Consider the following 16,461-nt stretch of genomic DNA (forward strand, 5'->3'; position numbering starts at 1 on the left):
AGACAGCCGGACTCACAAGGCACGGCGTGGCGGTAGAGGTTGTCCCTGATGGTCTGCTGCAGCTCGTGGTCAGCCGACGACTTCTGGAAGCGCTGGCTCAGGTACTGTTTCAGGTCCTTATTCAACTTGTTTCCTGTCGAGAGAGAGGAGATCAACAGGAAGACACGTGATTAACACCACGTCGCAACAGCGCTCTATCCCACTTCACAGTCAAAACGGTAAAACCGGCAGATAGAACAACAAAACAAAAAACTAAGTTGAAGTTGGAAATGGGAGTCAAAACCAGTGAATCGCTGCGAGTTGTGTGGGTAACAGTGAATCGCTGCGAGTTGTGTGGGTAACAGTGAATCGCTGCGAGTTGTGTGGGTAACAGTGAATCGCTGAGAGTTGTGTGGGTAACAGTGAATCGCTGCGAGTTGTGTGGGTAACAGTGAATCGCTGCGAGTTGTGTGGGTAACAGTGAATCGCTGAGAGTTGTGTGGGTAACAGTGAATCGCTGCGAGTTGTGTGGTTAACAGTGAATCGCTGAGAGTTGTGTGGGTAACAGTGAATCGCTGCGAGTTGTGTGGGTAACAGTGAATCGCTGCGAGTTGTGTGGTTAACAGTGAATCGCTGCAAGTTGTGTGGTTAACAGTGAATTGCACACCTTCCATTGTCACTCCAGGCAGACCATGGCCGGCCAGCCAGACCTCCACTAGCTAGCGCTCTGCCTGGCACAATGGATCAGCCCCCTCCCACTGCTAGGCCATCTGGACCGCAGACACACATTAGGCTGCTGAGGTGCAGCAAGGCTATAAAGTGCGTGTGAGTGAGTGAGTGAGTGAGTGAGTGAGTGAGTGAGTGAGTGAGTGAGTGAGTGAGTGAGTGAGTGAGTGAGTGAGTGAGTGAGTGAGTAAGTGAGTGAGCGAGTGTGCGAGTGAGTGAGTGTGCGAGTGAGTGTGCGAGTGAGTGTGCGAGTGAGTGAGTGTGCGAGTGTGCGAGTGAGTGAGTGAGTGAGTGAGTGTGCGAGTGAGTGTGCGAGTGTGCGAGTGAGCGAGTGAGCGAGTGAGCGTGTGTGTGTGTGTGTGTGTGTGTGTGTGTGTGTATATGAAGGTATACCGTCATGGATCCAAGCAAATGTGTGGATTTTTTACAATACCATTGTCCAAGATATTAAAAGAACATAATCTCCTTAATTTACTGATTGTCTCCTTACGGAAGCCCCCCCCCCCCCCCCATTCCATGATTCAATCTGGAATGTTTGCACATTCTTGACTCATTAATTATCATACATGCAATCCATCTACAATCTTTGAATGGTTGCCGAGACCGTTTCTGGCCATCTTGGGCAAACAACGAGTCCAACGAATAAAAGGCCCTGAATTCTGTTTCCATGGAAACAGAGTGTGTGTGTGAGTGAGTGAGTGAGTGAGTGAGTGAGTGAGTGAGTGAGTGAGTGAGTGAGTGAGTGAGTGAGTGAGTGAGTGAGTGAGTGAGTGAGTGAGTGAGTGAGTGAGTGAGTGAGTGTGCGAGTGAGTGAGTGCGTTTGAGTGTGTGTGTGTGTGTGTGTGTGAGTGTGTGTGTATATGAAGGTATACCGTCATGGATCCATGCAAATGTGTGGATTTTTTACAATACCATTGTCCAAGATATTAAAAGAACATAATCTCCTTAATTTACTGATTGTCTCCTTACGGAAGCCCCCCCCCCATTCCATGATTCAATCTGGATGTTTGCACATTGTTGACTCATTAATTATCATACATGCAATCCATCTACAATCTTTGAATGGTTGCCGAGACCGTTTCTGGCCATCTTGGGCAAACAACGAGTCCAACGAATAAAAGGCCCTGAATTATGTTTCCATGGAAACAGAGTGTGTGTGTGTGTGTGTGTGTGTGTGTGTGTGTGTGTGTGTGTGTGTGTGTACTAGTAAATAAAGCAAGCAGGGCTTTAATAAGATGACTGAGATTGTTAGCATAGTAGTACAGAGTATGATTCTGCACTGAGAGAGAGAGAGAGAGAGAGAGAGAGAGAGAGAGAGAGAGAGAGAGAGAGAGAGAGAGAGAGAGAGAGAGAGAGAGAGAGAGAGAGAGAGAGAGAGAGAGAGAGAGAGAGAGAGAGAGAGAGAGGAATAATATATTCCGTGGCACAAATAAACAGAAAAGGAGACAATACACTAACAATTATCATGTCAACATAGGTCTTGACTACAGGTCTAGACTACACACACAAACACAAGTGCACACACACTCAATACACACTCATACTTGAGACATGCCACCTATCTGAGCAATGCATATGTGCCACTGCATTTCATTCCAGTGCCCATGTTAACATGCTACACCAGTGCTTCTCAAACTTTTTCTGTCAGGCCCCCCTTTGGCGGACCAAAATATTTTGGGCCCCCCCCCCCCCCCCCCTCGCCCCAACAAAATAGTCATGAAATGGGCCATGTTTAAATTAATTGAAATAACACCAATATCGTGACCTTTCAAATTGACAACACCTTCCCTTGCGAGAGCCACCTTGCCTCGCTGTGAAACAGCACTGCAGAATGGTCAGCTCCCATCTCCTCACACAGCGCAGAGAACAGGCACGCTTTCAGGGGTCGGGTTTTGATGAAATGTACCACGTTTATAACTTCTGTCAAAACCTCATTCAGCTCAGGGCTAAGCTGTCTTGACGCTGGCGCCTCTCTGTGAATTTACAGTGCGTCCATTGCGCGTTTGGCGAGACCCCCTTGATGAGCGCCTGCCCTGTAGCCCCCTCCTTTTCCCTGCCATGGCCTGCGCACCGTCAGAGCAAAAGCCCACACAGTTCTCCCATTTCAGTCCATGTTCTGTCAGGTAACTGTCAATAATTTTGAAGAGCTCATCAGCTGTCGCTCTGTTTTTGACATATTTGCAAAACAGCAGATCTTCACTCAGTGACTGGGAATTTACAAAACAAACATAGGAAATAAGCAAACAGTCTTTATTGCTGTCGGTCTTTGACAAGGCAACACGCGTGTCATCCTCAAGGCTCAACTTGGCCCTATATTTTGTTTTCAGAGCTGTCATGGATGAAAAGCCAGCTTCACACAGATATGTGGTGCTGAATGGTATCAACACCTTAACTGCTGCATCATGAGATACTCAGCACCACACTCTGAAACTAGCTTTCCAGGTGGTATCAGATGAGATTTCAATGAGTTATTCCAAGAGTTTGGATGGAGATGTGTCAGGAAGCTTTGTCTCAATGTTGTCTGTAAAGTTTTTTTTTTATCCAGAGTAACTTGGTGATCCTTTTCTGTGTTTTATTAAATAATGATTTTCAGATTTTGAGAAATGGTCAAACTTATCCAAATATGGTATTTTCATGGAGAACAGTGCAGCTGCAACAGATAGCACTTTAGTGATAATTTTCTGTAATAAAAAAAAAAAAAAAAAAATCTATATATTTTTTTTTATCTCAAGGCCCCCCCTGTCATGCCTCTGCCGACACTTTGTGAAACACTGTGCTACACAGTGACCATGTTATTGTTAACAGGTTAGAGCAGCTACACAGTAGAGCTGTGAATCTTCACTGGCCTCACGATTCGATTACGATCCAGCTGTCCACAATTCGATTCTATGATGCAGCACAATAATGTATTACATCCTCAATTGTATAATCTATATTATGGCACATGGCTACTTTTTCATCAATTAATACAAGCAGTCAGATAAATTAACTATTTAGAAAGTTCATGAATAAAAATGTCAAAATAAATGTCTTTACTAGTGTCGCATGATACACCGATACTAGAAAAGCATCTCAATACCCAGCTGTTAAAAACGGTTCAATACGCCATTTTACTAGCATCGATACTTTTAGAATAGACTGTGCTATGCATGCTTAGCTTGCGATGCCCCGATCGATCAGCCATTATCGGTTATCGGCCGATAATCAGTATAAATATGCGATCGGTGATCGGTGATAATGCTTTATTTTCGCCGATCGTCAAAACCGATCGAAAAACATGATCCAATTCTTAGCGGAGATCTCAGTCACTGCTGACTTCTCTCTCACAGAGCTGCTTGCAGCGTACGGCGCCTCCTCCTCCACAGCCCCTCCCGCACTCATGTAAACAAGAGCCTCGCAGTCTGCTATAGTCTGGTGGCGACGTGAGCTAACGTTGGCTACCTACCTACCTAACGTTACTGTTTAAACTAAATGACCCAGTGACTACATGAGGCATTGTTTAACGTTATCTAGCTGGCTAGCTACTGATAGCTGCTGATATCAACAAATGCTCCAGCAATAGTCGAGTGCATGATAAGTTACCTCCGTTGATTCGGTAGCTCACGTTAGCTCACGTTAGCTCTAAATAGTTCACTGAGGCGCTGTCTTAACGTTATCTAGCCGGCTAGCAGTAGCTACAGATAGCTCCTGATATCAATGTCTTATAACATTGATTCAGTGCATATTCGAGCTGAGGGCTTGCTGAATGTGATTTATACCAATACTAGGGTCCAGCTGCAGCGCCGGAGAATCCTGGCCGTAGCTGGAGGCTACTAGAGTACACACAGACAGTGGAGCTGTTTGCAGATAGCGAGCATTTTGACTTGTTGCGTGGTGGCGATGTCTCGCAGATAATACAAGTACAAGTCTAATTATATAATATATATATTTTATAAAAAAAATTATAATAATTATATAAAATAATTTAAAAAAACTATTTTTAATCAAAAACGATCGGTATCGGATCGGTATCGGCCGATATGGCTCAAGACGATCGGTGATCGGTATCGGTGGCAAAAAACATGATCGGGGCATCCCTATTGCTAACATTAACATAGCAGGAGCTGCAGGGACCGAAACTAGAGAGCGCCACCCGCCATTGGCGCTCAGTTTTTACGTTTGGCGCCTCCCACTGAGAGGTCTGACCGCCGTGTGGCAGGCAATCAAATGGTCATGTGAAAACCGAAAATCATGATCCAATTCTTTAGCGGAGTTCTCACTCGCTGTCTCAGCACAGACATGCAGCGCACTGCGCACTGCTGCTGCTCCTACCTCTCCCCACCTGTTTCTGTATGCCTGCATGTAAACAGAGGCTATTGCCTCCGACAGTCACCGTGACGTTAGTCTAGTCAGTGTGGGACCTTCGTGAGATAACGTTAGCTACCGTTACAAAATGACCCAGTCAACTATTCACTTAGTTTAATACATGAGGCATTGTGTAACGTTATCCAGCCGGCTAGCTACGGATAGCTCCCGACATCAACAAATGCTCCAGCAATAGTCCAGTGCATAATACCTCCGTTGGCTAGGTAGCTCACTAGTCACTACGAAATGTCGCAGTAAACTAAATAGTTCACTGAGGCGTTGTCCCAACGCCATCCAGCAGTAGCTACAGATAGCTCCTGACATCAATGTCCTACAACAACATGCGTATTCGAGTTCCTGGCTTACATCGCATGAGTGAGCGCTGCTGAATAGGGTCCAGCTGTAGCTCAGGAGAATCCTTTTGCATGCTGAATGTAGTGTTTAGGGTCCAGCTGCAGCGCCGGAGAATCCTTGCTGGAGCTGGAGGCCACTCGAGTATACACACAGACAGTGGAGCTGTTTGCAGTAGAGCTGCCGCGGTATTGATATTTTCCTTACCGCACGAATTTGCGAAATATTTCCTACCGCCGCGGTAATTACCGCACAGTGCGCATAAAAAAAAATAAAGTTTGAATGAATTTTTATTTTCTTTTAGTAGTCTACTCTTATAGCCTGCCTCTAGTCTAATGGCGCTTTTCCACTGCATATTACCTACTCGACTCGACCCGCTTTAGGCACCTGGTACTTAGTTCCTTTTCCACTGCAGCCAGGTACTACTCCGTTTGGGGAATGGGGATGCAGGCGGGGCCGCCGCCGCTCGCTTGTGTACACTGAAAGCTCCGTGGGCATAGATGTCCGAGGGCTTGCAGCAAGCCAGAGTTTAACACAGTTTCAATCAATCAATCAATAACAACATTAACCAGACTCTCGTTGCGTCTATTCTGCCAAAGCTAACGTTACCTCTCATTGTGTATTCTACCAAGCAAACCCGGGTTTAACGTTACCTCTCGTGTATATCGGATAACAACAACAAACTTAACACATCAGCGATCTTGTTGTGACACTAAACTCTCCGCTCGGTGGTAAATTGGGTTGATGTCGGTTTTGTTTCATCAATAAATAAGGCAGAATACACAGTGAATCCATTCTTTTTTGTTTATTGCACTTGGTTCTGTCGCAAACAAATCCTGAATGAAATACATCCTTAGCGAGGCAGTAAAGATGGCGGCGTTCTGTTTTCGTTCAGAGGCTACAAAGTGTGACGCGTCGAGTAGGGGGTATCTGCAGAGCCGCAGAGCCAGGCTGGACCAATAGGGTCGCTTGGAACCGAGTAGGGTATATCTGCAGAGCCGCAAGCCGCAAGCCAACTTTATTATTATGATAAAAAACAGCGGTGACGCGGTATTCAGCCTAACTCTGCGGTGAGCGTGATGCAACAGCGATACCGCGGTAATGCGGTTATCGCGGCAGCTCTAGTTTGCAGACAGCGAGGTGGCGATGTCTCGCAGATAACACAATCACAAGTATGATTATATAATATATATATTTTATTAAAAATAAAAAAAATTATATAAAATAATAATAAAAAAAAATGTTATCAAAAAAAAGTTGGCAGGTAAGAAATATGCTTGGCGGGTAGATTCTTCCCATCTACCCGCCACTGGCCGGTGAGTGAAAAAGTTAATTTCGCTCCCTGAGGAGCTGTCTGCCAACAAATATGTTGTTTACGTTAGTAGGCTATAATAATCTATTATGTTCCGTCACTGCATCGATGCAGAATCGTCCACGTCCGCATCGCGATCGATGCATCTTAGAATCGAGAAATGTCCACACCCCTACTACAGTACACAGTGACCATGTTAACAGGTTAGAGCAGCTACACAGTAGGGCTGAGCCCAAACGTTTGAACGGTCAGACCTTCGTTTGTTACGTTGGCATTCAAATCTTAATTAATATATTTGAATCTCCGCTTAAATATTTTTTGTTATTTTTCACCTTTCGTTTAAAAATTCTTTATTTTATTTTACACAAAATATATATCAGAATGTGATATATATCAGAGTATTATGTTGTGTTTACAATCCTTTGAAAGTCACGTGCGAACACAGACACAACAACACAGTCTAGTCGAGATGAGGAGGGGTCACAGTCATATACATTATCAGGAAATTAATCAATCATGCAAAAAAGAGAGAGTTGAGTTACTCACACTCACCCGTCTTATTTCATAATACAACGTTTCCGAATGGACATTTGGATTAAACCAAGTGTATGCAGTGATGCTGAACTTTCCCAGCGGAGCACAAGTTACTTAACGTTTCACAGGTATGTTATGCACGTTAATTAAGCTATGCACGTTTAGCTGGCTAACGTTAAGATAGCAGGAGCCGTCTGCCAACAAAGATGTTTAAAACAAATACATTCACAAAATGGATTATCATCCACACGTTATTGAAGCCTCCCGTGACCTGTAAGTAGGTACTACTACTCTTAATAACCGCAGCAATATGTGCATAATGCGCTACGTTATACGAGTAAATGTGCGCCATGTGCCTAAAGTCAAGACTCGACAGTACTGAACCAGATAAATGATTTAGGAGCAAATTTTTTGCATGATTAAAAACTATGGTTCAAATGTCCGTTCGAAAAACCCTGGCGAAGTTTGAATCCCAAAAACAGGCTTCAGGGACACTTCTACTACACAGTGACCATGTTAACAGGTTAGAGCAGCTACACAGTGACCATGTTAACAGGTTAGAGCAGCTACACAGTGACCATGTTAACAGGTTAGAGCAGCTACACAGTGACCATGTTAACAGGTTAGAGCAGCTACACAGTGACCATTGTTAACAGGTTAGAGCAGATCTGGCCCTGAAAAAGATCACATCATGATAATTTAAATAATTTGCTTTAGGGCTGGGCGATATGGCAAAAAATGATATCGCGATAACGATATGATAATGTTATCATATCACTCGATATCGATAATTATCAAAATTGTTATAAGTAAAAAAAAAAAAAAAAAAAAAAAAAAAAAAAAATAATAATTAACAACAGATGTTTATTTTGCAGCAATTCTTTGTCGTTGCCGCCATCTTTAGTGTTACATCCCCTCACACTCCAGTTCTCAGGCTGCAGCTGGTTTAAAAGCGAAAGTAAACCGGCTTCTCTGCTGGCTGTGGCTCCAGGGGAGTTGAACAGTTCTGGCTCTGCTAGTTTCTTTTCCATCTTTTGGCGCTTTTTTGGTGGACAAACCACCGCACATGTGCACCGTGACTCGTGACTGGAGTCTAGCTCTGCTAGGGCATAAAAAAAAATATAGTTTGTTTCCTGTTGGTTGTCAGTTAAGGCATGGGTAGGTAGGGAATTTATTTTATTTTATTTTTTTATTTTATTCTTTCCCACGGCGACTATGGATAGGGAATTTCTTTATTTAATTAAAATGTTCACAACAACATGGATGCATGTACTCTGCCAGCATGTTTAATATCCATAATACTAAAGGTTTGACTAAGATTTCTATGAAACTTTATTAAAATATTTTTTTTTAAACTCATAACATATATTGGGTCGCACCTAAATCGGCAGGGTCGGTCGGCAACCGGAAACAAACAATATTTTTTGTTATGCCTAGCACACATAGCCTACTGTGTACAGACGGTTTAAAACTGTATTTAAACACTTTAATCGCTGTTGACGCTGGAACACGTCATTCCCCGCCATGCTCATTCTGCCGAAGACGCTGGACAGCGTCTTTGATATCAATATTTCAAAAATCTGTGATCGAAATCATATTTCTCCCCCGGAGACATGAGATTAGAGCCATATGAAATCCGTTTTATTTTTTTCCAAATTCCATTAAATTTTTTTCCAAATTCCGTTTTTTCCGTTTTAATATTTCAGATTTTTTTTTACCATCAGAAATAGTGTCTAATAAGTGGGAATGAATAAATGTCCACAATTTAATAAGATATAACAGTCCATTTAATAGGGCTGTCTTAAATACTTCGAAGCTTCATTCATTTATTTCATTCGAATATGAAAATAAAATTCGATTATTAAAAAAAATTTAAATAAAAAGGTATATATATTTTTGCAAAATCAACTCTGCCTCTCTTTGTTAACTACAACAAGCAATGCCGTTTGTTATTTAAGATGAGGTCGGACTCGGCACTGACAGATTTGTGTTCATTGTGCTGCTTTTATGAAGCCTCAAATGACTGCTTACAATATTTCATGAAAGCAAAGTGTTTTGTTTGTCTAAGATTTAAAAAGGTTTAAACTTTACAGCACTGACAAAGTTGAACAAAGTGCTGTACAAGTCCCACAACATAAAAAAAAAAAAAAAAGTATAAAAAAAAATAAATAAATAAAAAAAAATGTATTAATATTTTTTTTATAGTCGATTCCATTTTTATTGCTCAATTCCGCGATTCCGTCCGCGATTCCGTGATCGCGGATTCCATATGGCTCTACATGAGATGTACTGGTGAGCCCCTATCAACTCTCTAACGGTTCAAGAGCGCCATCTGGTGGCCGATCGGCGGAGCGCCCAGGGAAGAAACAGGAAGTGAAAGCTGGTGCTCATTTCAATTTGGTCCGATCACTCGGTAATAGTCCCAGGACTCGAGCTGATCACGACGGATAGTGATCCGTTACCAATAACTCGATAAACAACATGATTTGGACGTATATACTATTATACAACCTGGAAATGGATCGGATATTTCGACATCCCATAATAGAAAAAATTCTGTTCCACGCTCATCTCCCAACGGTGAGAGGAAGCTACGGTGAGTTTCAGCGTTATTTTGTAATGTCTTCTATACTAACTGCTCTAATGATCATATCACCCACACTAGATGAATGATATAACGTTGCCCACGGAATTATAAACGACCCCCCCCCCATCCGGTCATCATCAGATCATACGTAGTAACTTCTAGAAGTACGTCCATTTGAAATGTTTTATCTCGCACAGATTCCTACCAAACTGTATTTGATCATCAATATAATGCATTTAGGGCTATAAATCAAGTTCTGGAGAAAGCTGCAGAAAACGATAAAAACATACTTATACTTTAGACCGTATTTTAGTATGAATATGTGAATGAAAAAGTATAACGTTGCTACACCCTGAACAATAGATATAAGACGTTGAATGGGCCATAGTAATGTCAATTTAGCAATACAATTTTAAAAGTTATAGCCCTGCAAAGAAGGGGAACTTCTCCATGTTAAATAGGGCTGGCGAGGGATGGTAAATTATGAATTTAACCCCGGCGATCAAAGTGTTAAATTAGAAAGCAAACAAAATAAATGGACAAGAGAAAAATAAATCTCAATTTGGTCAGTATTGTCATTTGGACAAGCAAAGCCATTACTTTAAGTTGCAGGCAAGAAAGACAAGTCTGTCCACTGTCTCTGGTTTTAAAACTGCCCTGTTGCAGGTATAAAAAAATAAAAAATAAAAAAAAAATAGATTTTTTTCTATATATTTTTTTCCCCGATATCGATTATTAAAATATATCGCAATATTTATCGTTATTGTTATATCGCCCAGCCCTAATTTGCTTACAATACAAGTTTTAATCATGACACAAACAAGCGCAGATCCGCAAATAGCTGCAACCACATATGCATCCACATCCATACACACACACATGACCTACTTGCCAAATTTCAGCCTCCTAGGGGCGAACATTATGGCCACAACAGGGTGGGGAAGCTTTTGTGGACCAACCAAGTAACAGAGTGAGCTATAGGGCCGCTGATAGCAGCAAGGAAATACCATCCTCTAATATCACAATATGCACTATTTGTTGAAACAATCACAATATGATACTTATTGATTATCGTTCAGCCCCAGCACGTGGGCAGAATCCAGCCACAGCGTACGCGTCAACGATGACATCAGCCGTACAAGATCTCACAACATCGGATCTTTATGAGGGGGGGGGGGCCTCTGGCCCTAATCATAGAGGCAACTCGTAGCCTAGGAGGCTGAACTGACATTAATCAGCTACATGGCACAACACTTAGCGGACAGAAAGCTCGCTAAGCAGCTTGTGAAGCAAGGTCAGCTCTCTGTCCCACTGTCTAAGCTCTGCCTGCTTCCTGGGAGGGAAGTCCATCACTGGCTCTCACCCATCCAGACGTATCACTGACTGCTAATCCTCACAACAGGTCGCAAGCCAGCACACAGGCCAAGGGAGCGCCTGCCCCCCCCACCCCACCCACACCCACACCCACACACACACACACACACACACACACACACACACACACACACACACACACACACACACAGGCCAAGGGAGCCTGCCACACGCACACACAGGCCAAGGGAGAGCCTGCCACACACACACACACACATGCCAAGGGAGAGCCTGCCACAGTGCCATACGCACCCTGACACACAAAAGCACCCACCAGCTAGTTTGCCAGTTTAGGTAATGCAATCAGTAATGTACCTCACTACCGCACTCCATGAGATCTAGCTAGATTTAGCCTGAGGAGGACACTGATGGTGGAGGCATGAGGCTATGGCCTCGTCCAAAAAAAGGGAGGTCCATGTGTATTTTGTGTTAAATTACACAGCAATTACTGAGGCGAAAATGCAGACTGTCGTCTATAATTTGATGGGATGTCCACTGACGTTTCTGGTCATGTGACATCTGCGCCAATCGCGTGACGCCTGTTTCTGTGCCTATTTCCGCCTCTAACAGCCTGCAAACTACCTAACGCCTAGTTTATCACTGGTTAAGCTTATGCGACTCTTTCGAAGTTGGTTAAGGTTAGAGTTTGGAATAAGGGCTGGTGTTCTATCGCCCTGCTCTAAAACAAACTCTAACCTTAACCAAGTTAAGTGCCCAAGCTTAACCAGTGATAGAAACGTTGAGACGTTGAGCTGTATGTGTGTGTCACGAATTTCCCCAAGGGGATTAATAAAGGAATATCTTATCTTATCTTATCTTATCTCTTAAACAGGCGTCACACGATTGGCGCAGATGGCACATGACCAGAAACATCAGTGGCCAATCAGATTGCGCAACCGAACACGGAAGTGCAACTCCGTTAGGGAAAAAATTCACGCGACCAGGTTAAAGTGGTGTATTGACTGGCTTCCCATCTTCAAAATCCATGCTGTTCATCAAGTACTGAGTCTTCTCTTCATTCATGTTAACTACTGAGTTAGTATTCTCTTCATCAATGCTAAGTAACTACTGAGTCTCTCTGATCTAACGTCAGCCCTGTGCTGTCATATCTCTCTCTCTCTTTTACACCACGTGTAAAAACTGAGCTTGGCCAAAAACGGTTGTAGATATTATGCACCGTACAAATGGAATGAACTGCAGAACGGAGACAGAACTGATCTAACGTCGGCTCTCTCTCTCTCTCTCTCTCTCTCTCTCTCTCTCTCTCTCTCTCTCTCTCTCTCTCTCTCTCTCTCTCTCTCTCTCTCTCTCTCCTCTCCTCTCTCTCTCTCTCTCCTCTCTCTCTCTCTCTCTCCCTCTCTCTCTCTCTCTCTCTCTCTCTCTCTCTCTCTCTCTCCTCTCCTCTCTCTCTCTCTCTCTCTCTCTCTCTCTCTCTCTCTCTCTCTCTCTCTCTCTCTCTCTCTCTCTCTCTCTCTCTCTCTCTCTCTCCTCTCTCAATGGTCTCTCCTCTCTCAATGGTCTCTCTCTCTCTCTCTCTCTCCTCTCTCTCTCTCTCTCAATGGTCAACAATGCTTTAAAGAAAATGAACAGACATCCGTCAGGGCAGGACAGTGTGTATTGACATTGCCCTGAATGGATGGGGCTGATTGATAAATGAGAGGAAAGCAATCACTTAAAGGACACGTCGATTACCTAGAGAGGCCTATCTGTCCACGCCGCTGGGGGCTCTGCACTCCGCAATCGCTAAGTGCTGACCTGTAGCAGCAGCCCATGTAGATTGTGTCAACAATACACACGCACAGAATTAGGAAAGGTATCATAAAGTAGAGGATGAGTTGTGCTGTAGGCTACAGTAGGTAGTAGGTAGTGCCGACAGTAGGTTGGGGAACACATACTTGCATGAATTGTGAGAATTGAGATGACGTAGGACTATCTCCACTAATAATTAGGCAGATGGAGGAAGACCGGTTTTCTTTATACTGCTGAGAAGTGTTGTTAGATGGGACTAACTAGAGAGATGGATGAGCGCGAGAGAGAGAGAGAGGTTTTGAGGCCTTATATGATTTAGGACTTAAAAGGGGCACCCCCGATGTCATGGGAAATGCTTTGTCACAATCAGACAAGAAGATAGATACCAATTTCCTCTCAGTGCATTCAGTAGAAGATAGCAAGATAGCCTAGCACAAATTAATGGCGGCGGATACGGACCACTAGCCTAGTGTAAAAGTCCAGGAGGGGTGTTTTTGGCCAACAGCTAAGCTCGTGGGCTGTATCCACTTCCATTAATTTGTGCTCAACTAGGGCACTAGGCTACAGTAGCTTGCAGCCAGATAGCTTTCTACTGAACGCACGGAGAGGAGACGACTGGTATCCATCTTCTTGTCTGACTCTGGAGAAGACGCTAAGCGCATTTTGACCTGGCTTGAGCCATAAACTAGCTAAGCCACAACCTTAATATAAATGTGCTGGGTTGATGCTGGGTTGATGAGAACAAACACCATCACTATGCACCGGCAACTCTCATGGTTAACGGTAGAGAATAGGCTGGTTTTCAACACAGTTACATTTTTCAGGAACACCGTATTTTCGTCTCAACCCGTTTTCTTATACAAACACATTTTCAGATGCAGTCAGGTTCATTCTTATTTTACTAGGTCAGCTGATTAGGGACAGATTATGTTACCACGTCCAAAATCAAATGCTTTAAAGAGGACTGTTGTTTATCGTGCCATCAATCATTGGAATAACTGCCCACTGACCATAAGTAAATTGAATAGTAAAGTGTCTTTCAAATACCACCGGAGAATGCACTACTTAAATATGTGAGCAAAATATTCTGATGTTGATAATGATGTCTACAATGTTTTATTGTTTTTAGATTATCATTGTTAATTGTGATTGTCATATGTATCTCATGTTGTTATGTTTTGTGTTTTCTGTTGTCTTTCTGTGTGGACCCCAGGAAGACTAGCTCGCCACTTACAGTAGGTGACAGCTAATGGGGATCCTTTTAAACAATAAACAACAATTTCCTGGTTTTTGTAAGAGCTCTAATACCTTCCCCCGACATATCTGGCCCCTCCTCTTTTTGCCATTGACCAAGGTAAATAAATGTAGACTCCCTACTCCTTTTAAATATATTGTTCTTATATGCACCCAGAAGGTGTGAAGACTAGCTAGCCCGAAGTCCATGCCAAACATCTGGTTGGTTTATAGAAAATTACTCTGTGTGTTAACTCTCAGTATTGCGTGACCACTGAGGTCAGGAAGGCCAAGGCTCACCTCTGTGTAAGCCTTTAAAGAAGCTTACCAGGTCCCGTAAACTACTGCAGAGTACACTAACACCATGAGCCCATTAAGTGCTACTGGGCCTCAGTTATTACCGCACTGCAGTATAACTAGAAATGTGCGCTCAGTAGAGCACAAATGTCCAACCAGGTTGCACGCCGGACACACAAAAACCACGATCCCTCTATACTAGATGGTAGTGTTGTCAAAAATATCGATTCTTCGATACATATCGATTCTGAAAATTCTCTCCGTCTTCTCTCCTACAGCAAGTTGTTGACACGTGCGCACACACGCTGCTGGGGCATTGCCCCTTCCCCCCACCCCGACATGGACCTATCTTGTTAACACAAATCCTCTCATTCGCTCCAAGTGCAAAGCCTCGACAGCTCTTCTTTCAACATCACTGAAGCACAGTAGGAAACCTCCTTAGGGGCCCCATGGCACTTGTGTTTGGGGAAAAAATAAAATATTCACGCGTAAAAGAAATTTTGAGCCAGCAATACCTACGATGTATAATAAACAAGCTAAATGAAGAGGATTTATCCATCTGGAGCAGAAAAACGATCAGGAGGATAAAATAAAGAAATACAGTGGTAAGTAGAGCATAAAAGCTACTGTTTAGTAATGGTATAGCCTTAATTAATGGGTGAGATAGTTAAAACTCTCCAGCTACCATTAGCTATCTAGCTAGGTCTCACGTTGTTTTCAGACAGTTATCCCAGCTAGCTTACTGTAAAGGACAGGGACACAAAATTATCATGTTAGCATGTCTGATTATAACCTGAGCTCTGTTAATAAACTATGTTTCTATATTTTAATAACAACTGACTCAATCTCAATTTCTACAGCTTACTGTCATGGCTCATTTTAAATATTCCACAACAGAACTATTCGGTACAGCCCTAGCATGTTTTGATATTGTCAATTATCTCACTTTTACTAGGTGACTATCTCAAATATGGTTCCCTGCTTTAGTCTGTTGACACATTTCTATACTAAATGCTTTTGTAGTCCTGTGTCATACCTAAATATCATATACGTGAATTGTATAGAAACAACTCACCAAAAGTGACTATAGACAACTGATTTGACAAAAAACTCCACCATGGGGGGGAACCCCCCCATTCACCCCACCCACCCCTCCATCGCTGGATAATCTCCCTTATTTTAAAATCCCAATGTTGACAGCTAGGATGTTAGGACGCATATAAAAGATGTTAGGAAGCATAGGAAGGATGTTAAGAAGCATTATGAAGGATGTTAGGAAGCATATAAAGGATGTTAGGAAGCATAGGAAGGATGTTAGGAAGCATATAAAGGATGTTAGGACGCATATAAAGGATGTTAGGACGCATATAAAGGATGTTAGGACGCATATAAACGATGTTAGGAAGCATAGGAAGGTTCACAATGGCATTTCCATGTTGTAGGCAAGGGCCAGAGAACTCGACAATGATGGAAATCAATAAAAAAAAATGTATTTGTCGTTGATCGATTTGCAGGATATTCCAGAATTTAGGTCCTTGGTCTGCTGTCAGCCTATGTGCAACATTACATGCACCTTGGCTTTTTAGTGGCTGAGATAAGCTGCTGGATACACACAGAGACAGAGACAGACAGACCAGCCTGGTGGAGAAGATGACAGAGCACGCCGTCTCTGATGGAAACTTTGATGTGGATCGTCTCATCTTAGGCTTGTTGTCTTAGTTTTAAACCTGCTTCTGAAGCTAAGTTCTACTTACAGCTTGTTTTCTACCTGCAGAAATCTGAATTATACATAATTGGTGTGTTCCGATGTGATCCGTTTCTCTTCATGCTCTCATTGATGCCGCCACAATGATGATATTATTCAAATATAAATGCTTAAATCACAAGACTCAAATCGCCTGACCCGTTCCAGGTGTCTGACCGGGCCTCTGGGAGATAGTCTCGTAAATCGATTAACTAATTCCAATTGGACTCG

The 16,461-nt window shown here is 42.9% G+C and overlaps 1 protein-coding gene across 5 annotated transcripts in view; it reads right to left on the bottom strand.

The window, feature by feature from the left end:
• magi1b (membrane associated guanylate kinase, WW and PDZ domain containing 1b) overlaps window positions 1–16,461 on the bottom strand; it is a 424,255-nt gene that overhangs the window by 245,066 nt on the left and 162,728 nt on the right. For all 5 annotated transcript variants that reach the window (XM_084316721.1, XM_084316722.1, XM_084316719.1 and 2 more), the window contains exon 2: window positions 17–133. In XM_084316721.1, coding sequence (XP_084172847.1) covers window positions 17–133 — 117 coding nt within the window. The remainder of the gene's footprint in view (window positions 1–16; window positions 134–16,461) is intronic.

The sequence above is a fragment of the Notolepis coatsorum genome, assembly GCF_963971535.1.
Source record: "Notolepis coatsorum genome assembly, chromosome: 6".
NCBI lineage: Eukaryota > Metazoa > Chordata > Actinopteri > Aulopiformes > Paralepididae > Notolepis > Notolepis coatsorum.